Source organism: Mus caroli, unplaced genomic scaffold, assembly GCF_978045245.1.
Source record: "Mus caroli unplaced genomic scaffold, Mus_caroli_1 scaffold_7, whole genome shotgun sequence".
Lineage (NCBI taxonomy): Eukaryota > Metazoa > Chordata > Mammalia > Rodentia > Muridae > Mus > Mus caroli.
Genome location: NW_028227262.1, coordinates 20,424,189 through 20,451,334, shown reverse-complemented (window position 1 = coordinate 20,451,334; position 27,146 = coordinate 20,424,189). Strand labels below are relative to the sequence as shown.

Sequence of the window (27,146 nt, the reverse complement as noted above, 5' to 3'; positions counted from 1 at the left end):
CCAATAGCTGACTGTAAACATCCACTCCTGTGTTTGCTAGGCCCCGGCATCGTCTCACAAGAGACAGCTATATTTGGGTACTTTCAGCAAAATCTTGCTAGTGTATGCAATGGTGTCAGCGTTTAGAAGCTGCTTATGGGATGGATCCCTGGATACGGCAGTCTCTAAATGGTCCATCCTTTCATCACAGCTACGAACTTTGTCTCTGTAACTCCTTCCCTGGGTGTTTTGTTCCCAATTCTAAGAAGGGGCACAGTGTCCACACTTTGGTCTTCATTCTTCTTGAGTTTCATGCGTTTAGCACATTGTATCTTATATCTTGGGTATCCTAAGTTTTGGGCTAATATCCACTTATCAGTGAATACATATTGTGTGAGTTCTTTTGTGATTGTGTTACTTCACTCAAGATGATGCCCTCCAGGTCCAACCATTTGGCTAGGAATTTCATAAATTCATTCTTTTTAATAGCTGAGTAGTACTCCATTGTGTAAATGTACCATAATTTCTGTATCCATTCCTCTGTTGAGGGACATCTGGGTTCTTTCCAGCTTCTGGCTATTATAAATAGGGCTGCTATGAACATAGTGGAGCATGTGTCCTTTTTACCGGTTGGGACATCTTCTGGATATATGCCCAGGAGAGGTATTGCTGGATCCTCCGGTAGTACTATGTCCAATTTTCTGAGGAACCGCCAGACTGATTTCCAGAGTGGTTGTACAAGCTTGCAATCCCACCAACAATGGAGGAGTGTTCCTCTTTCTCCACATCCTCGCCAGCATCTGCTGTCACCTGAATTTTTGATCTTAGCCATTCTGACTGGTGTGAGGTAGAATCTCAGTAACCTTCATTTCTTATGTTGACTTTCATCATGAATTGATGTTGAATTTTTTTTCCAAATGTGATTTTGTTTTCAATTAATGAGATTATCACATGGTTATATCCTTGAACTATCCCTATATCTCTGATATGATACCTACTTGATCATGGTTGATGATCTTTTTTATTGTTCTTACAATTCAGATTGAGAATTTTGTATCTATGTTCATAATGGAAATTTGTTGGTAATACTCTTTCTTTGTTGTGTGTTAGGTGTATCAGGATAATTGTGGCCTTGTTTGTAAAAAAAAAAATTATACAGTGGTTCTACTGTTTATATTTCATGGAATAATTTGAGGAGTTTTGACATCAAGTCTTTAAACGTTTGTGGAATTCTGTTCTAAATCAATCTACCCTGGGCTGTTTTTTTGGTTGGTAGACATTTAATTACTACTTCCATTTCACTAGGGATTATATGTCTGCTCAAATGCCTGTCTAATATCGGTTTAACTTTGGTAAGTGGTATATGTCAACAAATTTATCCGTGTCTTTTAATTTTAATTAGGTATACTACAGATTTTAAAAATATGTCCTGGATTTCTTTGTTGCCTGTTGTTATATACCCATTTTTCTCTAATTTTTTAATTTGCATTTTCCCTCACTGTCTTTTAGTTAAGTTGGCTAAGGATTTATGAATCCTCTTGATTTCATCAAAGAACCAACCATTTATTTCATTGATTCTTAGAATGGTGTTTGCTTATTGAATGGTGTTTGTGTCTATTTTACTGATTTCAGCCCTAATTTTGATTATTTCTTGCTATCTACTTGCTCAAGTATTGTGAGCGACTCACCAAAGAAGAATATCCAGACACAGGTTTAAATCAATATAAAGCCTTTATTAGCCACCCGCGAACTAAACTGCCTCTTCAGGACCCCAGTGTGAACTTCTGAGCACAAAACAAAACATACTGCCCCTTCAAGTTTCTGTCTGTACCCAGAGCTGATCCTGTGCCACAGTGCTCTGTACCCAAATATCTCCAGGAGAGAGCTGGTCTCCCAGGAATGTTATGAGCACAGGTAAGACCAACACTTCTGCTCTGAGGGACCCACCTGGAGACCTCAGGACTCAGGAGTGGAGGAGCAGCTTGGGACAAGATCCTGCCAGTTTCCATCTGCACCCAGAGCTGATCCTGTGCCACAGCACTCCATACTGAAATACTGCCAAGGAGAGAGATGGTTTCCCACGAGTGCTGGCAAACCTGTGAGCACAGGTTAAACCATCACTTCTGTTCAAATTCTTGGCCCAAGAGGAACCAGATAGTGTCATCGAGACACAGAAACCATGCAACAGCCAGGGACAGGACCTTTCAGGTTTCTGTCTGCACCCAGAAGCTGACACTGTGCCACATCTCTCCACACCCAATGTCCTCCTGGAGAGAACTGGTCTCCCAGGAGTACTGACAGGAAAGCTTGCAGGAAGGACAAGCCACAGTCAGAGACAGCAAAACCAGCTAACACCAGGGATATCCAGATGGCGAGAGGCAAGGGCAAGAACATAAGCAACAAAAGCAAGGCTATTTGGCATTATTAGAACCCAGTTCTCTCACCATAGCGAGCCCTGGATACTCCCAACAAACCAGAATAGCAAGACTCGGATTTGAAGTCACATCTCATGATGATGATAGAGGACATTAAGAAGGACATAAATAACTCCCTTAAGGAAATAAAGGAGATTTTTCTATCCAGGGTCTCTCTGAGGCTGGCCTGCACAGGAGAGGCACAGGCCGTAAAAACAACAGAGCTTCTTGGACAGGGTCCCTTCGGGCCTTCATCCTCAGCCAGGAAGCAGAGCTGAACCTCAGACCTCTGTGCACCTTCCCTGCCAGAGGAGTGTTGGCCCTGGCCTGCCAGGGAATGCTCTGACCTCAGAACTCAGAAGAGATCTAGTCTCCCAGGAGTGCTGACAAAGACTAACAGACTAACAGTAAGAAAAAGCTCCAGCCAGACACACCTAGAACATCTAACACCAGAGATTACCAGATGGCAACAGGCAAGCATGAGAATCTTCCTAACAGAAATCAAGACTGCTCAGCATCATCAGAACCCAGTACTCCCACCACAGTGAGTCCTGGATACCGCAACACACCAGAAAAAGCAGTATTTGGATTTAAAATCATATCTAATGATGCTGGTAGCAGATTTTAAGAAGGACATTAATAACTCCCTTAAAGAAATACAGGAGAACACAGCCAAACTTCGTAAAATGAAAGTAACGCTTTTGATATTGATTTTAAAGAGAATGGATTGTTTAAAATTGGGTTTTGCTTTCCAAAGTTATGGTTATTGCAAAAGAAACTTTTAAATTATGGTTAAATTGCCAGTGTTCCATTGGCTGCAGTTTGCAGTTTGATCACAAGTTCAGGATTCTTAACTCACCCATATTTTGTAATTAGGATGATTGCAAGAGTAATAAAAGTTAAAAACAGCTGTGGCCAGTATGGGCCCACTGCCCCATTCACATGAACTTTATTGGATACAATGGTAAAAGCAAAATTTACCCACCAAGATTGGAAAGGAGATCTCAGTGGGAATTTATTTGCTATCAGACTGGCTCCTGATAAGCTGTTTCAGGAATTTGTGGATAAACTAGTAAAAACAGCTTGTAGAATTTTCAGAGATCCTCAAGCACAGGTTCCTTTTGTTACACAATTATCTTATGAGAATGCTAATACAGCTCACTGCGGCCATCCAGCCATACAAAGCAAAGCCAGACTTATCTGGATATATTTCTCTTTGTGCAGAAATTGGACCCTCATACACTCAGGGTCTAGCTATGGCTGCTGCCTTGGAGGGGACTACAGTACAAACAATGCTTTCACAGAACCAAGGTTATAAGGAATGTTTTAAGTATGCGGGCATAAATCATTTCAGGAAAGACTGTCCAAAAATTAGAGGCATAGACAGACAGTAAAATTGCTCTCCTGGAATCTGTCCTCACTGCAAGAGGGATAATCATTGGGCCAGGACTCAGCCAACAGGCTCAGATTAAGAAATATTTACATTTGAGTTAATGCAAAGCTCAGAGAATCCTCTAGGTTTGTATCTTGCAAACCCTGCCTACAAAAGTTTTGGGCCCTCACCTTGCCTCCAGGGAAATATTTTAAAGCCAAGACAGGATTATTACAGTTCTATCTAGGTGTTGTTTAAAATAAAGTTCAAACTTAAGATATATGAAAGGTCAATGAGGGTGTGGAACTTGTAGAGTCAGTCTGGCCTGCCTACTCCATATAGAATTATTAGGGATTTGGAGGGTTGTTTTCTCTTTCGCATCCTGATAATTGTAAAGAGTTTGCTTCTAGTGAGCTTGTAATCATTGGAAAGTTTTACATTATGTAAAAAAAAATTTTTTTTTGTCTCTGCTTCAATACAAGAAGTTAGGACTGTGAATCTTTCAGTGTACATTGTTCATTATGTGGATATTTTGTTAGCTGATCCCTCTGATGGAATTTTACTACAAACCTTTGCTCCTATTCAATGAGCTCTAAAATTTTGGGGAGTAGTTGTTGCTCCAGAAAAGATTCAAAGGAAATCTCTTTTTCAATATTTGGGGCCTCAATTATATCTTAGAAAAATTGTGGCACAGAAAATTCAAGAAAGAAACGATGATTTGCTTACTTCAAATTATTTTCAAAAGCTTTTAGGAGATGTTAATTGGTTAAGACCTCACCTTAAGCTCACCACAGGAGGACTTAAACCTTTGTTTGATAATCTCAAGGGGGATGCAAGTTAATTGGTGAGGGATGAATAGTTTTGCAGATATTAGAGGAAGCAGCTGTAATCAATTGCTGGCAGTTTGTTATGTGCCCACAGCAATTCTTTGGCTAAGGGAGCATTAATTCATCTCTAAGTAAAAATTTTACCATCTTACTATGAGCTGTTGTGGTGTTAATAAAAAAATTGTAGGATAGAATCATGAAAGTATTTTGGAAATGATGTCTTAAGAACCTGATGAGACATCTATTACTTCTTTCAAGCAGCAATTGAATTAGTTATTGCAGAATACTGGTGTTTGGCCTATTACATGGCAAACGTTTTAGAAAATTGATAATCATTGTCCAAAAGACAAGTTGACACAATTTGTTTCTATGAATGCTTTTGTAATTCTAGTAATTTGTATATATAGCCAATAGAGAAAGCACATACTGTATTCACAGATGGCTTATCTTTTTATATTTTTAAGGCATTTTTCAATAGATATTTTCTTCATTTACATTTCAAATACTCTCCCCAAAGGCCCCTATAGCTTCCACCCACCATGCTCCCCAACCCACCCACTCCCACTTCCTGGCCCTGGCATTCCCCTGTACTGGGGCATATGATCTTCACAATACCAAGGGCCTCTCCTCCCATAGATGGCTGGCTAGTCCATCTTCTTCTACATATGCAAATAGAGAAACAAGTTCTGGGGGTACTGATTAGTTTATATTGTTGTTCCTCCTATAGGGTTGCAGACTCCTTTAGCTCCTTGGGTACTTTCTCTAGCTCCTTCATTAGGCTACCTGTGTTCCACCCAATAGATGACTATGAGCATCCACTTCTGCATTTGCCAGGCACTGGCATAGCCTCAGAAGAGAGAGCTATGTCAGGGTCCTGTCAGCAAAATCTTTCTGGCATATGCAATAGGGTCTGGGTTTGGTGGTTGTTTATGGGATGGATCCCCAGTTGGTGCAGTCTCTGGATGGTCTTTCCTTCCATCTCAGCTCTGAACTTAGTCTGTGTAACTCCTTCCCTGGGTTTTTGTTGTTGTTGTTGTTGTTCCCCATTCTAAGAAGGAGTGAAATATCCACACTTTGTTCTCCCTTCTGGAGTTTCATGAGTTTTGCAAATTGTATCTTGGATATTCGAGTGGGCTAATATCCACTTATCAGTGAGTGCATATCATGTGTGTTCTTTTGTGATGGGGTTACCTCACTCAGGATGATATCCTCCTGATGCATCCATTTGCCTAAGAATTTCATGAGTTCATTGTTTTTAATTGCTGAGTAGTACTCCATTGTGTAAATGTTCCACATTTTCTGTATCCATTCCTCTGTTGAGGGACACCTGTGTTCTTTCCAGCTTCTGGCTATTATAAATAAGGCTGCTATGAACATAGTGGAGCATGTGTCCTTATCACCAGTACTATTACAGTTACTTGCAGCATAGAGAGTCCTCTGGGACCCTCCACCAAGATCAAGCTGAAGATGGTGTGAGAGGGCGCTGACCAGAATGAACCCAAGCCACTGGTCGGACAGGTGTCCTTTGTCCCTGTTCCTGCTAGCACAAGACCTTCTGGGTTTTTTGGAACTGATGTTGCATTCCACTCACCAGTAATCTCCTGGCCCCAGGTGTGCTAGGGTGCCTGCAGCGTGGAGAGTCCTCTGCTGAGATCAAGCCAAAGATGGCGAAAGCCCAACTTATCTTGAAACAAACAAACAAACAAACAAACAAAAACCAAAAAACAAACAAACAAAAAATCCAGCTCATTGTGCCCTTCCACCAGCCTTGAGTGGGCTAACCAGACCTTAATTTTTTTGCCACAATAAGTCTTCCAATGACCTAGCCCACCTAGGGTGAAGTCTTCTGACCTAGGTGGAAGTCTCCAGTCTTGACACATCCGTAGCTTCCTGCAGAAGCAAACTGCCTGCTGACCTCGTTTTGCAACAGAATCCAGATGAAACAAAGGAAGGGCCTTTGGATTTTCCCCCTATATATTCAGAGTTTAAAAATTTAACATTGAGCCTTGATCAGAGAACAGTCTTGGCCTGTTATTTCTCTCACCCACCCATCTTATTTCATCCCCATCTCTTCTTCCAAGTGTACCCAGTTCTCCATGGCTGCTGGACAGCTACAATGACCCATCTGTTATGTTCTACCCTGTGCCCACAGAGCCCTTACTGAGATGAAAGATGTGGCCCTTCAAAGGCAAAATATGGATCAAAACTCCCAAGACTAAGTTCTCAGCCCAAAGGTGAATTACCAATTGTCCCAGAGGGTTGAAAGCAGGGATAAACGACAGACAGAAGATAGGGAAAGAAGGACAAGGGGAAGGGAACAAATGAGAGGGGAGGAATGGGATAAGGGAGATGGGCGAGGGGAATTTGTGACAGAGTAGGACAAAGGACTGTCTCTGGGTAAAGAGGAGACAGACATGGCACATAGGAAAATAGCAGCTTATAAAGTTGCAAGGGAAAACAGTGTAGAATGAGGTGTCAATTTTGATCAGACAAGTTAATTAGATGATTCAAAGTGGGTATTTGATTTCTGGACTTCAGTATTTTGATAGCTTGAACTTAGTAGTCAGCCTCAGGAGGAGACAGTGGCCAAATAAGAAAACAGACCTTGGGAGCTAGATTTACAAATCTGTACGTGAAATATAGACACGATTGCTAAAGAACGCTTTTTGTTCTGATAGGAGGCCTATCAGAGTTTTTAGACAGGAGTTTAAAGGATCAGGGAACACTGAGGTAAAATGATAAGTGAGATGGGAGGGGCAGGCGGGTAAGAAACATGAGTGGTGAGTTTTCAGTAAGAGAAGTTTGGAGAAATGGAATACAAGATAATGGGTGAGATTTAGGAGATAAGGGAGATCTTGGTAGGGAGAGATTATGAGATGAAATCAATAGATTTTGAGAGGGATCAAAAGATTGTGAGAGGGAATCTGAGAGTTTGATTTTTGTTTGTTTGTTTGTTTTTAGGTTTAGAGGTGAGCTGAGGGGCAGTAGTAAGAGCACAGAGAAGGGCAGGTCAGCCATGGATGATGCTGTCAGAAGTTTTGGAGAGGGAGTAGGGGGAAAAAAGAGTAGCTGACAGGAACAAAGGTCAGGCTTAGGAAGTATTTGTGTGTTTTAGAGGTATTAGAATGGAAAGATGGGCATAGATCTGGGAGATGGAGGGGTAGAACAAAAAAGACACCATTTTGAGTTTAAGGAACTGTTTGTGGATGGGAGGATAGAAGAGGTCCAATAGTGGCTTGGAATATAGGATGTACTTGGGACCCATGAGTAGAGGAAATTGGTCATGAGGTCAGAGATAAGGAGCAGAGATGAGCAAAGTAGTTTAAAATGAGGTGTTTCTGGGTTGGTATGAGAGAGACTATCAGATAGGTGACTTGGGAGAGGAAAATTTAAGATTTGGAAGGTGAGAGCCAGAATCTTTAGGATCTGAGAAAATTGAACAAAGTAGTGTCAGATTGGCTGTCTGAGATGAAAGGGCTGCAAAAGAGGTGTTTATCTACATACTGAAGCAGGTAGGAGAAAAGATGGGGGAATGTAGGAGGGAAAAGAGGGAGCCTGAGAGACCAGACCAACTCTGTCTTGGGTTCAGGGTCCATCTTAGAGAACCTGACCTAAAGGTGAACTCCAGTTAACCAACAAGTCTGCACCTAGATCCAGTTTCCAAGTTATACTCCCCACAAGCCTGCCTCTGGCACTTCACTTCCTAACAACCACCTATCAGGAGGAAGTTAAGTTTAAGGTTTGGCTCCCAGCATCAACCAATTATTTTAAAGGACAACAAAATTTCATAATAGCTCCCCAATCAGATGTGTGCCAGGCTAGAAACTCCCTTGCTTGTACATGCTTGCCTTTTTAAATGCTTGCTTCAAACTGGGCTCAGGGCTTCACCCTCCCATCTGCTACATCAAGGTAGAAGGTGAACCCAAGCTCAAGCTAGAATAAAAAGACCCTAGTGGAATTGCATCAGAATTCGCACTTGGTGGTCTTTTGGGGCTCAAGAATGAGCATAACAAGACAGGCCCAGGATGATCTCTGAAATTCTGGAGAAAGACATTCCAGGTCAGTTGTAGAGATTCTTGAGCTACAGGATTGATGTGTAGACAAAACTGTTTCAGAGTGAATGTCCAAGAGTATTACCCACATTACAGCTTGCAACATCTATAACCATCTATAACTCCAGCTAGGGGACCCAATTCTGCTTCTTGCTTCTAAGAGCACTGGCCCCTACATAGTGCACAGACACACATCCAAGGAGAACATCCATATACCCAAAATAATAATTTTAATTTAGATTTCTTTTCAATTGAGATTTTACTTGGATCATAGTATATGCTTCAATTAAATTAAATTTCACATTGAGTGATGAGGTGTGTGGGTGTCTATTTTAATAGAAATTTTATTATGCCTCTTTATAAAGTGTGATAGTTTGTATATCCTTGGACAAGGGAGTGGCACCATCTGGAGGTGTGGCCTTGTTGGAATAGGTGAGACCTGGTTGGAATGGGTGTGTCACTGTGCGTGTGGGCATAAGATCCTCACCCTATTTGCCTGGAAGTCAGTCTTCCACTAGCAGCCTTTGGATGAAGACATAGAACTCCCAGCTCCTCCTGCACCATGCCTGCCTGGATACTGCCATGCTCCCACCTTGATGATAATGGACTGAACCTCTGTACCTGTAAGCCAGCCCCAATTAAATGTTGTTTTTTATAAGACTTGCCTTGGTCATGGTGTCTGTTCACAGCAGTAAAACCCTAACTAATACCTAAAGTAAATTCAGTTCTTTTTCTTTTGATTACAATGGAAAATTTGGCAAGTTTTTGTTGTTGTTTTAGCATTTGTTTTGGGTTTGTTGTTGTTTTGAGATTTTTGTTTGTTTGGTTGGTTGGTTTGGTTTGGTTTTTAGAGATGACCACTTCCAAAAGATTTTTCAGAATAAATACTTATTTTTGAAGATTTCTCGAACTGAAGAATTGAAGAATTTTTTTAAATGTCATTTATTCTCTACTATACCAAATATTTAGCTGTATACTTTCTACAGTTTGCGCATAGCCATAAGCTATAGAGAAGTATGGAAGAAAGAAGTGATGAGAAAATTAAAATGGGATGCCTGTGGACAATAGGAAGAGGCAAATCTGTCAGTATTTTATTTTTATTTATTTTTATTTTTTTTTTCTATAACAGGAACCTGGACAAGAAGAGATCCCACTTTCATACAGCTAAGGAGACTGAGAAACTCAGCACCAATGACCCAGCATCTGCCCAGGGTGGGAGCCATAAGGACAGAGTTCAGTTTACATACAGTCACACTCATTTGCAAAGCATTAGTCCATTATTAATTGACTAATTAGCAGGTGTCAATCAAAGCAAACTCTTCCCATCCCAAGCTCCTTAACTCTGAGCCTCTGCTGTCAGTCAAGAACAATACTTTATTCAAAGTTCTACAGTTCAGATGTTAGATGGTTTGAGGAAGGGGTGGAGTAGAGATCTAGACTTTACAACATCTTTTCTGCAGCTGTCTGCAGATGACCTCAGGCACAGAGATCAGCAAAACCTACCCAGACTCCAGTGCCCCCTGATGACCCGAGTTTCCCTCTGTAGAACTCCTCTTTTAGAATGGCACATCTGTGTCGGTGTACATTTGCATTTACACAATAAAGAAACTGAACATGAGCATCTGTAAGAGTCACTGTGGTTTTGGAATTCATGCTTTGTGCCACTAACGGTGCACTGGACTGGCCAACAGCAAAGACTGTTCAATTCATAGATCTGGCGTGAATTGTGAAGTAATAGAGATGAGATTCATAATCAGGAGTCAGGGCACAGGGTTTCAGACGTGTTTCAGTGTCTTTTGGCAGATCCAATGGTTGTCTGAAGAACAGGAATCAGAAAACACTTCTGTTTGTGAGATGAGGGCACAGCTGTTTTCTTCATCCTTGCCAGTGATTTGTAATCTGGAGAGTAAAGCATAGACCCTACTAGTGTCCAAGATTTCCTTACAATTATTGCATCAGCCATTATTTTTCTTTAGACTTTTAAGGACACTCTAGAATACATGGTGTTTAAACATAGTAAACACACCTTGACAAACATTATTAAGACATAAACAATAATGATACAGCTGGTGGAAACTTCTATAATTTCCACTTGTACCTTCACTAGAGAAGAATTCTTCCAGCAAGAATCTTTATTATGGTATACAAAAAGGAGACTGTTTAGGAATTGGGGATGGAACTCCTCATTCTACTATGAACATGTTGTATGATCATATGGAAAGCATCATCATTTTGCTGTCCCCTTAAATATATAGTATAACCAACCAGCTAATGCTAGAGAAGGCATTTGGATATAGATGAATGTGCAACAAAAGTTACACACAGTAGGCTCTCAGTAAATGTACTAAATATATAGAGTGAACACAGTGGGTCTACAGAATTGGGTGAAGAGAGATAAAAAGGGCTCCAACTAGTGTGGAACAGAATCTGGATTCTTCCTGTCTCATCCCAGATGCTGTCGGGTCTTGGCTTCATAGCAGCACTAGACCTATACCTGGAGTTCCTGCAGATTCCTAAAGGTGGGAATGATACCAGAAGCCAAGCACTAACACAGGCTTCTTCTGGGTGATTACAAGAAGGGTGAGTTCTAGACAAGCCTGTCTCTAGCTGAGGAGGTCACACATCTGGCAGTAGGCAAGGCTCCGTCACTGCTGTGCCTTTGTCTCTGTTAATTTCTTCATGGAGTCCCTTGGGCCTCAACAGCAAATTTGATGTCACCATAGTGCCCAGCATGCTAGTCAAACGATGAACTTCCCTCAACTGAGCATCTGTAAATGTCACTTAATTTTATTTTTCACCCTTTAGCTTCTTTCTTTGATCTTTAATATCCTTTTGTTAAAGTCAATCTGTTCACATCAATGACTTCTTTGCAAGAAGCCTTTGATGGATTCCTAGGCCTTCTCCAGCCAGACTTCCTGTAAGGACTCTAACATTATCTTATTCAAATCCCCCAAATAATTCTGTTTGGAAAATGTTATTTTCCCCTTGGCTTCCTTACCTGAAAATCAGGGCTCAGGAAGGTAAAAATAAGTTAAAGAGGAGATGGGGTGAGGGAGGAAGGATCAGAGCATATGTAGAAGTCAGAGGTAAATATTGGGTGTAGTCTCCTTTCTGCCTTGTTTCTGCCACTGTGATGTGATACAGGTATGCACTTGCACATCTGGCTTTTTATATGGATTCTGTGGAATGAACTATGAGACTATACAGATAGAGCTTGTACCTGGAATCATTATGTAGGTCTGGTTCAAACAAAAGCAGGCTGTGACTGACTCTCTTTCTCCTATAGCATGAGATTTCCCTGGTCACTGCTGTCTAATCAGAGCATCATTCATCCGAGGAGTAAAATCACACAGCAGCTGAGCTTAATCCTCTGCCTTACGTGTATTCTCTTACTTATTATCATAATACTTTTACTATTATTATCATAATACTTTTACTATTATTATCATAATATTTTTGCTATTAGTTAAATTGAATTAGCATTTTAAATCATATCAAAATTAGGAAACATACAACAACACACACACACACAATCACCATACACACAGATACAGAAAAAACCAAACCTTTCTATGTATGAAATTATTTTCAAACAGAAATGTCTATTCCAGTTCTATCATGACACACTATGCTGCAATTTTTTTTGCCACATTCTAAACTTAAGAATTTCTGTGTAGGAGCTGAAGAAGTTGAGTGCTTAGTACTCATCCAGAGGATGCAAATTCAAGTTCCAGCTCCCACAAGACAGCTCAAAACTATCTGTAATTCCAGTTCCAGGGAACCTGATGCCCTCTTTGAACCTCTGTGAACTCCTGCATGCACATGGTATACATAGAGACACCCAGGCACACACACATAAAATAAAACAAATACATATTTTTAAATATGTATATAAGTTTATGTGAGAGGAAAAAGTTTGGAGCTGAGACAAAAGGATGGACCATCTAGAGACTGCCATATCCAGGGATCCATCCCATAATCAGCCTCCAATCGCTGACACCATTGCATACACTAGCAAGATTTTGCTGATAGGACCCTGATATAACTGTTTCTAGTGAGACTATGCCAGGGCCTAGCAAACACAGAAGTGGATGCTCACAGTAAGCTATTGGATGGATCACAGGGCCCCCAATGGAGGAGCTAGAGAAAATAGTCAAGGAGCTAAAGGGATCTGCAACCCTATAGGTGGAACAACATTATGAACTAACCAGTACCCTGGAGCTCTTGACTCTAGCTGCATATGTATCAAAAGATGGAAAGAGAGGCCCATTGGACTTGCAAACTTTATATGCCCCAGTACAGGGGAACGCCAGGGCCAAAAAGTGGGAGTGGGTGGGCAGGGGAGTGGGAGGAAGGGTATGGGGGACTTTTGGGATAGCATTGGAAATGTAAATGAGGAAAATACCTAAAAACACCAAAAAACAAAAAACAACAACTGAAAATGGAATAAATCAATAAGTTACTCAAATATAAAAAAAGATTCTAATATGGATATGTATGTATATGTATATGTATGCTTATGTATATGATGGTATGTACATATATGTATACTCAGTGCTATGAAATGTCCTCTTATTGCTAGTTTAATTCTTTCCCGTGTGTTTGAGTATATTGTGTATTTACATGTACTGGCTAGTTTTATGTCAACTTGACACAGCTGGAGTTATCACAGAGAAAGGAGCTTCAGTTGAGGAAATGCCTCCATGAGATCCAACTGTAAGGCATTTTCTCAATTAGTGATCAATTCGGAAAGGCCCCTTGTGGGTGGGACCATCTCTGGGCTGGTAGTCTTGGTTCTATAAGAGATCAGGCTGAGCAAGCCAGGGAAGAACATTCCTCCATGGCTTCTGCATCAGCTCCTGCTTCCTGACCTACTTGAGTTCCAGTCCTGACCTCCTTGGTGATGAACAGCAGTATGGAAGTGTAAGCCGAATAAACAGTTTCCTCCCCCCCCAAAAAAAAAGAAAAAAATATGTATATAAGTTTATGTGAAAATCTATGTATTCCAGATAGACTTTTAAAAAATTTTTATCTCTAACACTAAATTAATCGTTTCTTGTCCTTTAAAATTCCATTGTAAATAAATACACACACACACACTATTATAAAGAAGTGATGTCAAAAAAATTGAGACTACATAAAATATTCAACTAATTTTGGAATTGACTCTTCAGCCTATTTCAACCCTCTCAAGAATTCATAAGGTAAATTAAAATTACAAAATTCAATTAGAATTTAGTAAAATGAATGAGAATTGAATACTCAAATTAGCTCATTTAATACTTACAGATTAGTATTTAAAATAGAACCATTCATCCACTTCCAAACCTTGTCCACTTCTTCATATTTTAGTCCAATATAAAATTGTTGTCCTTTTCCCTTTGAGAAGTTCTGCAATAATCTCTATAATCAAAACAGAGTGGGAGACTTAATTTTGAATCTTTGTATACATGGCTTCCTTTCTTCTAATAGCCTTTTAAAGCACCATTACTCCTGTTTGAAGTCCCTCCTAACTTATCACCAGCATAATTCTCTCTTCTCTGTGAAGGTGATCTCTCTCTATTTGTACTTTTAATCAATTCATCCCATTGTTTTCAGTTATCAATTCACATGTCCAATTAGTCTCTCAGATTATGAGCAGTTTAAAATCCAGCATAGACATCCTGAGATGTTGACAAGTGCTCTTTTCTTTATATTTTTATTGTTTTTATTTTACTTAATAAGTTTGTCTTATTTATTTTGTCTTATTTGGATTAACAGCTTACCAATTCTTCTTCATCTTGAATGAGCAGCAAAGTGGCTCCCTTCAAATTACAGTCTACCAGACCGTCAGCCCAAGGTCTGGAAGTTTGAGAAGTAAATAAGCATTTATCACAGTGTGGATGCCAGTCTCTCGGGCACTCTAGTGTGGCTGATCTCCCTAGAGAAAAAAAAAAAAGACATGTTCTCTTTCTGCCCTGTTCTTGATGCACTATAACCAACTACACACAGTGTAGGTGTTGCATTGGTGCATGTTGCAACATATTTAAGGTCGTATGTCAGAGAATCATAATTAAGGACAAAGGATTCATTTTATGTTTTGCTTTTATTAATTAACTTAGGCCAAAGTAAACTGTGTAACACATTTAAGTAAAATAATGAATGCTAGTACTTTTTAAAAACATTTTTATTAGATATTTTCTTCATTTACATGTCAAATGCTATCCCAAAAGTCCCTTATACCCTCCCCCCAACCTGCTTCCCTACCCACTCACTCCCACTTCTTGGCCCTGGCGTTCCCCTGTACTGGGACATATAAAGTTTGCTAGATATTAGGATCATATGCACCAGCAGCCTGAGGCAGCATAGCCAGGTACATAATAAGCTCATAGATGTCAAGGTCACACAGCTTCAGTTGGTTCTGAGAATCAGCATTTACAAGCTATGTGACTCTTCACAAATTCTTAACATTATGCCTATCTTCTTAAACAAAACCATGGTGATATAGTGTCTTCATGGAGAGCTGTTATAAACTTTGACTGAAATAACTCACATTTTGTTACCTATTATTTTCAGGAAATTCAAGCCACACAGTTACCTGTTGGTTCAGTCCTGTTTTCTTGAGCAACCACACTGCATTTTTCTAGTAGAGGTTTTTGCACCAAGAATCCCACTAGCAAGCAAGAAATCAAACCAAGAGTATTAAATTTTGAAATGAATGGTGGCGTGTACATTATTTAGCTTTACAAGACAGAGTTTCTCTGTGTAACATCCCTGGCTCTCTTGGAACTCACGTTTAGATCAGGTTGGCCTCCAGCTCACAGATATCTGCCTGCCTCTGCTACTCAAATGCTGGGAGTAAAGATGTGTACCAGCATACCCAGCTTGTTTTAATTCTAATGTCAACAAAGCAAGTTATTTCATCTAAACATCTGAGCAAATCAGATTAAGGGACAAGTTTGGTGACAGGATATATATGAATAAGAAAAGCACAGAACACATGGATTCTCACAGCTCTGAAATGTTGAGGTCTGGCCCAGCAACATAGCTGTAGCCTGTTTGCTCCATGCCTGCCAGCCATTTCATATTGTTGCTTTAATATGTCTGCCAGTCACTGACTCAGAAAAATAGATTATCTGAAAGCAGGGTCATAATGACCATATTTCCTGTAATGTTCTGTATGTTCTTAGGTTTGTTAATCTTAAGAAATACAACAAAGCTTTATGTAGGGCCCATAAAATTAAACATCAGTATGAACTTTATGTCTAAAATGGCTTGAGTCAGAACCAACCACCAGGCAGCACTTCCTGTGCATATGAGCTCACTGTGGGCTTTGTAGGTTTTTTTTTTTTTCTTTTTAAGCTTGTTCTGAGAAATGATTGTTGTAGTAGCTCAAATAATTCTGCACTATACCCCTGATCTGATCAGTATTAGGGTGTGCATTCAATAAACCTTCCTTGTCTGACTGAGATGGTGTTAGTATGCTTTGTGGAGCAACTCTCAGACCCCAGTAGAAGTTGCATATGATCTGATTGACAAGTCAACCTATGGGTGTTGCTGAATCTCTCAAACTGTTCACAGTCACACCTGAGCTTGCCTGTTTTCAGTCACACCCACACAGGAGAAGGTTTATTAAACATATAAGAAGCCGCAGCTTTTAGTTTTCATTGTTTTTGTCATCTTTTGTTACAACTGTGACTTCTATTTTTCTACATTCTAGATGCACATATGACATACCCCATAATGCTACTCACAAGAATCAAGAAGCATGGAAGAAATGTGAAGTTTCTTCAGAGGGCACAGGATATTGACCTTTAACATTACAGACATGTAGGCCTTCCCCTAGGTTTAAGGAACCCAAATGCTATGAAAAAATTTAATGTTTATGTGAGAAAATTATGAAGCAAAAACTCTTGCCTCACTTACCTAAGACACTGAGTACCATCAGAAGAAAGATCAGCCCAGCACAGCTGAGTTTCAGAGCCACCGGATGCCAGCCTGGTCCCTGACAGGCATCTAAGAAGAGCAAATAATAATACACTTCATAAATCCACTTGAGTATATCTGAGATAAAGGTCAGAAGTGGTTCACAACTACATAAGACATCCCTTAGCTATGAGGACTATAGTAGACTGATACTGGAGATAGTGTTACAATTTGTGTACACTGTTTCACAGAGAGAGAGAGAGAGAGAGAGAGAGAGAGAGACAGAGACAGAGACAGAGACAGACAAGACAGAGACAGACACAGAAGACACAGAAAGAGACAGACAGAAAGTGAGAAGGTTTTCCATTTTTAACTAGTGGCTATAACTTTCATAATTTGATGTATGACTATAAAAGAAAATGTTCACTAAGTGGAGTACTTTGTGATAACACCTTTTATTTAAAGGGATGCCCTATGACTTCTTTTTGCCATGAGTCGGCTGTTGGTATCCCAACTTTTGCAACTTGGGTCCATTATTGAGTGAGTGAGTATTACTGGGACACAAGCACTGGTGACTAGTTGTGGTGGTTTGAATATCCTTGACCCAGGAAGTGGCACTTTAGAATGTGTTGCATTGTTGGAGTAGGTGTAACCTTGCTGCAGTAGGTGTAATCTTGTGTCACTGTGAGAGTGGGCAACGAGATCTTCCTCCTAGCTGCCAGAAACCAGTCTTCTCCTGTTTGCCTTCAGAACAAGAGGTAGAATTGTCAGTTCCTCCAGTGCCATGACATGCTTCCTGCCTTGATGATAATGGACTGAACCACTGAACCTGTAAGCCAGCCCCAATTAAATGTTGTCCTCTATAAACGTCAATCATAGGATATCTTCACAGCAATGGAAACCCTAAGTAAGACACTAGTGGTTGACATCTTAACCTACATGCCATGAGATTTCATCATTGCTGCTCAGGGCAGTGTCCATCTTAAAACACTGAGTTTCTTATTCCTAGAATTTTCTAGTTAGTAGTTTAAGACCACTGTTGAATGCATGTAGCAGAAGCTACAGACATTGAAGTAGCAAATAAATGGATACTGTGTAATAACATGACTGTTACCTGTAATTTTTAAAAATCACACTTCTGCCTTCCTGGGAGCTCTGCCAGAGCTCACAGCTAGGCTTCGAGATCAGCTGCTGCTGGTCTCACTCAGCTCCACCAATGGCCAGCTAGCTGTTTTTCCTCAGAGCTGAGATCACTCCCCCAGACACTCACAGCTTTTGCCAACAACTGCCCAAACTGCCCTCTTTTTCCTCCTGCCCACCTTAGCCCCACAGATGGAAAACACTAGGCAGTTTTATTATTTAAAACTAGCCAGATAATTCAATGGCTGGATAGAGTTTCCTGCCCTAATCTTATCAACTAGCTCCCTCAATCCTCCTTGTCCCTCCATGTCCACCCCCCAGCAGAGGCTACAAACTCTAGGTGCCCCAAGACCTACATGACTGCAGCTTCCTCCTCATTTCAAAGCCTGGTTCAAATCTCTCTTCTCTCCCTATGTTCCTTCTTTTCCTCCTGGAACCTGGAAGTCCCACCTTTTTCCCTTTGCCCAGCAATTGGCTTCTGCCCTTTTTTATTGACACATTCAAGAACCAATTACAGAAACAACACCTCCCTCTACATATGACATATACTAAGTCTATACCTGGCAGTCCCCATGGAGGAAGAGCTACAATAGGCAAGTGAGCTTCGTGGAGATGCCCCACCATTTACACTATGGTACAGCTGCAGTGGGTGTACCATGGAGAAGTATAATCCCAGGATCTTTGTCCCAGGATTGCTTCTTGCTACTTATGTGCCCTCTCATGCTTATCATTGCTAAATTCTCCATATACCTGACATAATGTGATTGGGCACAAGAAGACCCTCACTGCCTGTAGCCTGGGATGATTACTTCCTGGATGATAGTTCACTCTGTTGGCCATATTTCCTGCAGAACAATATGAAAATGAAAGTTCTTGAGATAATGCTGTTTATATGAATTACCAATTTTATGGAATTCCTGTTTTGATTCAAGTAGTTATAGGAAGTTAGTTTGATTTGAATAATTTGGGGAAGTTAAGGTAGTTAATAGAAAATTTAAAGTTAAAATCAAGAACAGCATATGTCCCTTCCAGAAAGAGTAGCAAGAGCTACACAGGTGAAAAAAAGGAGTACAGTGAGGTTTCATGGGTTTTAAGTGTGAATTGTAGTAGCAAGAAAATTAGGCTTGGGACAAGTTAATGTTCATAGAAAACATTCATCCTAGATTGGGCCTGACTTTACTGATCTTTTGATCTAGGGATAAAGTCACAGGTTTTGCTGTGCACCATAATAAGGAAGGTCATAAACAAAGAATAGGTTATTTCATTATGAATATAAGAGCAGAGAACAGATAATTAGCCAGTTTATCTAATCAAGGCTTCAAAAATAAGACATAAGACTGATGACCTGTTCCTTAGTAAATACAGATTGTCCCTAGACTTGGCTTGATTAAACTTTGTTAATCTAAGATGATAGAAGCATTGCCTTGGGGTTAAAATGAACTTGTAGAGCGAAGGATAGATGAGAAATGTACCAGGCTGTGTGTCTGTCTCACTGCTAGGGTGTCAGGATCATGGGGAGGCAGAATGCAGTCTGTAATGGGAGTTCTCAGTCCATGCACATACACACACACCCATATAAAACTGCAAAATATGGGACAATTGCTGTGGTTCCTAGTCTCCTGTGTATACAGGTGCTGCCAGCATACTGCTGGGAGTGGGGAACAAGGTTCCCAGTCCCCATTTTCCCTCAGGGCATCTACCCACCAGACAGGAGGGGAAGGTAGAGTCAAGGCTGGGGCAGAACTGGGTTTTGGTCAAGTGCCAAATGTACAGAGGTTCTGGGGGAGAGAAAGTCATCTCTGGGAGATTGAGGTGCAGCTCCTTACAACAAAGGCCTCCCCTCCACTGTGATCTGTCATCCTTAGTTCAAGCTGCTTTATTTGATGGCGAATGTAAATGCATACACCTTACTCAGAGTAAACCAAGGATGAAATACTTTCTTCCCAGAAGGGATGCCCAGGAAAGGAAGCTCGTTGGCTAAACACTCAGGGCCTATCTAGACACCTCATTAGCATGAAGAAATCCAGGTTTTTATGCAACATGACTGATTGCCGTGGTCCTCTCGTGTTCCAGAGCAGACAGGCTTTGGCAGGGATCGGACCTGACATCTATCATACTCAATTCTGAGTTTCTTGGGGTACTCAACCTTACCAGTTCTTCTGTCTGGTGGCATGCTCCACTTGCCTCACATAAAGGTAGATATAAGTTTGAGAAGAAGAAAGTGTAATCAAAAGTCCGGTTTTGATTCCCCTTTTGTGTAATGATTTAAATCTATTTTTTGAAGAATATGTTGTTGCGGTGATTGTTTTTTTAGAAATTTTGTAACTTGTGGCTATGAGGTAATTTTCTTCTTACATCAAAATTTTTTTCTTACAGGCCATAAAAGGGTTAAGGAAATAAAGTTGTTGTAGCCTGCTCTTGGCTGCCATCAACAACAGCTCTTGTTACAGACCCCCATCAGCTCCACCAGTGCTGACCTCAGTCAGCTGCTATTAGCACAAACCCCAATCATTGATACCAAGCTCAGCCCTCCTGAGTTAGCGCTATGGTGCTGAAGCTGGCCTTCAGCATATATTATCAGATAAGAGGATACTGTGGTAAAACTTTGGTGGGTCTCTGTGACCACCACAGCCAGCTATGCAATGATATTCAGAAGGCAAGAAGACAGTTCACTTCAACATGACTAATTAGCCTGTATTGGTTAAATTTGGTCATCTGACCTCAGATAGTTTCTTTTGAAAGGAAATAAAACTTGAGACCTGTGATTCATGTAATTTATGTCAAATATCCCAAAGAGTTGTTTGTAAGCTTTGAAACCTGGGGCTGAGAACATAGCAGAACAGACCAGGACATGCCCATCCTTACATGTCCGGACTGGCCCGGCACCTCCCTATCTCCCACCCCTCTGACCTAAGTTAAATGTTAACAGGCTGCTGATGTTTAAATGGACCAATCATGTGAAACGGCACCAATTCCTCCCCTATCCTCACTCCTTCTCTATAAACACCCCTAGCTTCCAAGCCTTGTGGTCGAATCCACTGTCTCCAGTGTGAGATACGCTTCAACCCAGAGCTCCGCCATTAAATTACCTCGTGTTGTTACATCAAGGTGTTGTGTTCTGTTCGTGATTCTTGGGTGCACGCAGAATCGGGAGTTGAGTGGGGGTTTCCTCACTAGGTTCTTTCACTTTTAGGCATATTTAAACACAGCAAAATTTAGAGAAAATTTCCCTGTGATTGATGGAGGATGGTTTTGTGCACTGTGTATTTAAATGCTGATTTCCATACCCAGAAATCTGGTTGCAGTCAGGACTTTGGTATTGTCAGTATTATAAAGCATCTCTTAACTCAGTATTTTGTAGAACACTGTTCTCCATCACCTGCAGATTTGTTAAATATAAAGTTGAACAGCAAATAACTGAGCAGGAGAGGAAAAGGCAGGACTTCCAGGCTCAAGGGGGTGGGGGTGCTGTCTCAGGTCGGGATCAGGGAGGCGCCATCAAGATTTGCTTGGATGAGTTAGTCTAGTCAGGGTGAGACTAAGATGTTAGGTAATATACCACATGTCTGGGACATAGGCCAGGTCAGCATATCAGGTTAGTATCTGCCCAGCTATAGTACCTGAATCTTTTAATAAACATAAAAGACCCCATGTCATAAATTCACAGCAAATGAAGGCATACAAAAGCCTTTGCTTGCTTCTACAGGTGATAATCCTGTGTTCACCATAAAGTTTAAGATTACATTGAAATTTTTGTAAAGAACGTGTCATATCATCCATGAAGATGAGTTCTATAGATTGACAAGCTCATAATAAGGGTCTGGGAGATAATTCAGTTTTGTCTCAGCCACACAGACAGTGCAATAGTTACAAAGTATAAGAGTCCAAACCCAAGCTTTCTGGATGTATAACAAGTTATGCATCCCTTCCTTTGAAGGAAGAACCCTGTGAGTTTAACATTCCTGGTTCCCCTCGTGCTTGCTTATCTGTGAGCATGAGGACCTCTGTTACTCCTATATAGCACGGCATATAGTATGTCTACCACACTGCACCACCTAAGACCATGTTTGATATCTCAGCTGTCCTTGGTAACTGTATCAACAATGGGTATTTTATTAAACAGGGAGATGGACTAATTTTTGAGATGCAGTCATCATATACCCCAACTTTGTGGATTTAACTTTTTGCTAGACAATTTTTAAAATGTGGGTTTCATATGGAAAATAATTAGTTTCATTTACAAAGGTAATAATGAGAAACACTAGCTGGCTTTTAATCTCTAAATCAATCATAATCCCCTATTACTATCATTTAGGTTAACAGTTCCATGTATTATAACCATTATATTAATGGCTTTCTAGAGTCAATAATTAGAATCAAGTACTGTACCATTCTGAGCAAAGCTTTCTTACTGCTTTTTGTTTTGCTTTGGTCTGTTTCTGAGGTTGTATTTCTGGTATCTTAGACTAGTCCCAAACTCTCTGTGATTAAGTGTGACCTTGAATTCCTGATGACCCTGTCTCCACTTCCTGAGTACTAAATTTACAACTGTTCCCTACTCTGCATGACTGGGATTCCAAGTTTTACAGATACAGATTTATTTCAGGTTTTTATTAGTTTTCTGTTGCTTCTAAATATTCTCTTATATAAATGATGTCATGCTTTGAGTTACATGTTAAAATCTGAAACCAAGCTGGGCATGGTGGCGCACGCCTTTAATCCTAGCACTTGGGAGGCAGAGGCAGGCAGATTTCTGAGTTTGAGGCCAGCTTGGTCTACAGAGTGAGTTCCAGGACAGCCAGGGCTACACAGAAAAAAACCTGTCTCGGAAAAAAAGAAAAGAAAAAAAAAAAAGAAAGAAACTCTGAAACAAATGTGCTAGCATGTCTTTTATTTTTGTTGTGTGGTCCACAATTGACTGTGACCATTTCTACTTTTATAGTTTTACTTTGTTTTGGATTTTTTGTTCTGTTTTGTTTTATTTTGCTTTCATTACTTTTGGTGGCTGAATTATATGATCCAGAATGCAGACAAATAGTAGTGGTCTCAGGACTGTAGATCAAATTTAGGATGCTGACAAAAAAACCATTAAGAAAGTTAAATCATCTAAAATATTCTTGAGGGAAAAACAACCAAAGAACGAAGAGAGAAAGATAGACTAGAAATGGTCCCAGGAAATAGAAGATAGACTTCCCCCTAGCCTTAAGAACCACTCATATCGGTGGACATAGTTCAGTGATGACTAAAACTTTTCAGGTATAAAAATATATTGAACACATACAGACATCCACCATCATATTCTCTAGACAAATACTTATAACAGCTATTTGTATGTCACACAGATAATCTTAGGTATTGTGGTTAATCTGGAGATCTCTGCACACAGAGATCTGCACATAGGTCCTGTGCAAATAGCATTTTTATAAAAGAGACTTGAGCTTATTTGGCAGTTCTATAAGCAATCTTCTAGTGAGAAATGCTATGTATTCAGAGGTGCTACAAGACTGTCATGGGAGGATATAGACAGTGTGCTGGACTTTTTAAATAGTAGCATGAATTGTAATTCCTGCTATGTAAGACATGCTATGTTAATGGACAAGGAGGCAAAAGCAGACACCAGAGAAAACTCTAAGGTCCCAAAGACACCCTGAATATGAGAACTGTGTATGTATGCCAGCCTAGAATTTCTCCTGACACAGCATAACTAACCATAGTAGATACGTCTAGTGAATTACATTTATTATTCTATACATGTCTTACTTTTGGTTTCTATTGCTGAAACAAAACACTATGGAAAAAAAAAAAAAACAAGTTGGGGAAGAAAGGGTATTGGAGGAAGTCAGGACAGAGATTAAAGCAGAGCTGGAACCTGGAGAAGGAGCTGATGCAGAGGCCATGGAGATATGCTGCTTACTGGCTTGCTTCCCATGGCTTTTTCAGCCTGTTTTCTTGTAGAACCCAGGACCACCAGCCCAGGTATTGCACTACCCATCATGGACTGGGCTCTCTCCCATTGATCACTAATTGAGAAAATGCCTTAGAGCTGCATATCATGAAGGCATTTCCTCAACTGAGCTCCTTCCTCTCTGATGATTCTAGCTTGACACACAAACCCAAACAGTATATAAGCATTATTTCACATTTCTGTCTTTTCTCACACTTCCACCTTTGAAATTCTAAGTCTTTTTGTAAAATAGTCTTATCTTCATACAGTCACTATTTTGATGCTTTTTACAAAAGTCTAGTACTCAGCACTATCATATTTCAATGTTATCAATAATATAATATAATGCAGAACAATACATTATTGGAGGGAATATGTTAAAAATTCATAGACACTAGATTTCCTCATCTGTAAAATGCCTGGACAATACCTACTTCACAAAATTTTAGGATTTGATAAAACAATTATTATTTTCAAAGCATAGTGTCTGCTCCAAACCACTGTTCAATACACAATAATTATTTCCTGTCCATCTTAAAGTGTTTTTTGTTTTTTATTTTTGTTTTACTGAAAGTAAAAGCCTATTTGGGTGATTTCAGAAATCGCTACTCCTTCACATTAAAATATAAGGAACTGAATCCACCTCCGGACCTGTTTGAGCTGTTCTGTCTGAGACTGGGCTGAGGAGAACAGCCATTGATCCTTGAAGAGGCTGTGTGAGGTTTGGTTATGGGGAAGTACCTGCTTTGAGTATTCCTTCCTGTCCATACAATGCTAAGTATTCTCCACAGTTCAACACATTTGAATGGATGCCCTCAACATTTGTACCTATGGAATGCCCTCCAAATCCTTTTTCACCTGTCACCATTCCTCCTGACTTGATTTCTGCAGCACACTGGGGATGCATGCTTCCATGCAACATCACAGGCATATTCTTCCTTTGTATTTTTGAGTCCATCTTTCTAGGTGACATCTTTCACATACTCAGCCTTGGTCCCAAGTATCATTCAGGGCTGGATTCCAGGAAAGCTTGCATTGATTACTCTACTTAACATGATGCTGTCTCTAATGGTAAAAATCTTAATTTTCATTTTAATATTTTTCTTGCTAGAATTCTACATCATGTTGTCTCTGATATAGGTGTTTAATGATTACAAACCTATACATTCATAAAACCCTAGATGGAAAAAATGTTCACATTTGTTTGCAGCTGGATCTCATCATCTAAAGAAATTCTGACACATAGTAGGTGGTTGTATCTGAATTATGATTGAATAAATGAATGAACTTTTTACACATTTTATCCATCAAAGCAGATCATTGCCCGGGTTCCTCTTTCTGATCTTTTTTGTTTATTTGCTTGTTTGTTTGTTTGTTTGTTTGCTTGCTTGCTGAGAGATCTAATCTCTATGCTGTGAATTTCCAACAGTTTGAGCCATCTAGTTAATGGGTTGGTTCAGTTGGTTCAGGTTGCTTCAGTTCTTTCACTATTGTGTCACATACCTCACTGGCTTTATTCTATTAATTTTGTCCTTGAAGTTTACATTTAAGCTGATATCTGTAGAAAAATAATCACAATAAGAGTAGACAAATTTTCTAGTCTCTCGACTTGGGATCATGGACAGTAGTGTTGAGGAATTCTCATTGTCTTTCTCAACCTTCATTTTCTTTCATTTCAATGAGCCCTTCCCCTACTTTTGCTAGGCAGGAACACAAGGAGAAGGAAACATGTTTCGTTCTATCACACTGGCTCACTCTGATCATCCTAGCACTGTAAAAGCCTCCACTGTCTCCTGACCCTGGTGTGAAGATGATGATGATGAAGCTGATTTAATAACTCTAAGATGTTTTCCTGATTTTAACTTTTATAATGCAAGAGTTCATAACCAAACATACTTCAATATTGATAATCATATGGTTCTCACAATATAGGAATAATATCAAATTGAAAATGGGGCAGTTATTGATCTTAGTAAGTCCAGTTAGGTCACAGAATGCAGTGCTATCTCGTGACAATTTGATACATTTTATACCTCAGTTTCTGGTCCCTTTTCATAATCCTCATGGTATGTTATCTTTTTGAGTATTACCTCAGTCTTACACATTATCACTCAGATTATTAAATACTCTGGTAGAGGAGAGGGCTGATTTTCCCCAACGCTAAATACTAGGGATGCAACTGCAGTAGAGCTGACTAAGAGTCTATGTTCTGTGCCAGGATCTTGGAAAGGCAAGCTACTGCAAGTCTGAACTATCATTAAAAAACATTTTTATGATTATATATGTAAAATATTATGTCTTCAGGGTCTTCCTGAGACTGAAAAGGAGAAGGCCCGTTCATCTTTCATGAACTCTATGAATTAAATAACATTTAAGTTTTTCTCTTTGTAGTTGTGGTTATCTGTTGAGTTTGTGTGTGATTAAATGTGAGTGAGTGTGTGTGTGTGTGTGTGTGTGTGTGTGTGTGTGTGTGTGTGCAGATGTGTTCATGCTACACTAGGTGTAGAAATCAGAGAACACTTTTCAAGAAGTGATTCTCTTCCCACCAAAGGTATTGGGAATTGAGGTCTGGTTGTCAGGTTTGTGCAGCAAGTATTTTACCTGAGGAATCATCCATCTCACCATCCCAAAGCAATCATTTGAAACTATAATATGACAGGAAATGCCTAACTCTCAAAGATATTCAAATGCCAAAAGAAGAAATAAAGCCACTTACCTTGGGGGAGAGATGGAGCTGATGTACACCTGAGCCCTCTGGTCTTGGCTAAATTTAATTCAGCATAGAGCACTGGTGCATCCATTAGAGATGGGAGATGTAACACTGACCTTTGAGTGAGAACAAACTCAGCATTCTGTGATGTGAAATGAACAAAGGGATATCCGCTGTCGACATTATGCTCTCTGTAGCCACACCTACCCACATTTGCAACTGGTGCTGTCTCCAAAGTTATTAAATGTGGGTCTATTATGCTCACATTTTATATGTTCTTATCGTTAAAACTGAAGGTGTAACACATGGTATGATTTTTGAAAAAATTCTGAAAAAGGCTTTTTTGTTCACAGATCTTCAACCATCTGTTCTCAGTCATTACCTCAAGGCAAATGCCAGCATAAATTGGATGAACTGCTCAATCTCGAATTCAGATGTAAGAGATACGCTCTCCACCAAAGTCTCTGAAATTATAATGCAATATATTTTGTGACTTTTTAAGAAAATAAAAATGGCCGGGCGTGGTGGCACACGCCTTTAATCCCAGCACTCAGGAGGCAGAGGCAGGTGGATTTCTGAGTTCGAGGCCAGCCTGGTCTACAGAGTGAGTTCCAGGACAGCCAGGGCTATACAGAGAAACCCTGTCTCAAAAAACCAAAAAAAAATAAAAATAAAAAAATAAATAAAAATGAATGCATCCGTGTTTATAGTTATATTGGACACTAGTTGAAGCTCAAAAATCCTCCTGAAATATTTATGTCCTGAAGGAAGGTGTGGAATGTGGGAATGAGGACCAGAATATG

General features: G+C 39.9%; 1 protein-coding gene across 1 annotated transcript; it reads right to left on the bottom strand.

The window, feature by feature from the left end:
• Positions 1-10,419: 10,419 nt before the first annotated feature.
• Positions 10,420-26,434, bottom strand: LOC110296649 (killer cell lectin-like receptor subfamily B member 1). The gene is made up of 6 exons (XM_021165365.2): positions 26,350-26,434; positions 16,550-16,639; positions 15,222-15,296; positions 14,410-14,564; positions 13,932-14,047; positions 10,420-10,543 (listed from the first exon to the last, which is right to left on the bottom strand). Exons 1-6 carry the CDS (start codon positions 26,432-26,434, stop codon positions 10,420-10,422), a joined length of 645 nt encoding a protein of 214 aa, XP_021021024.1.
• Positions 26,435-27,146: the final 712 nt, after the last annotated feature.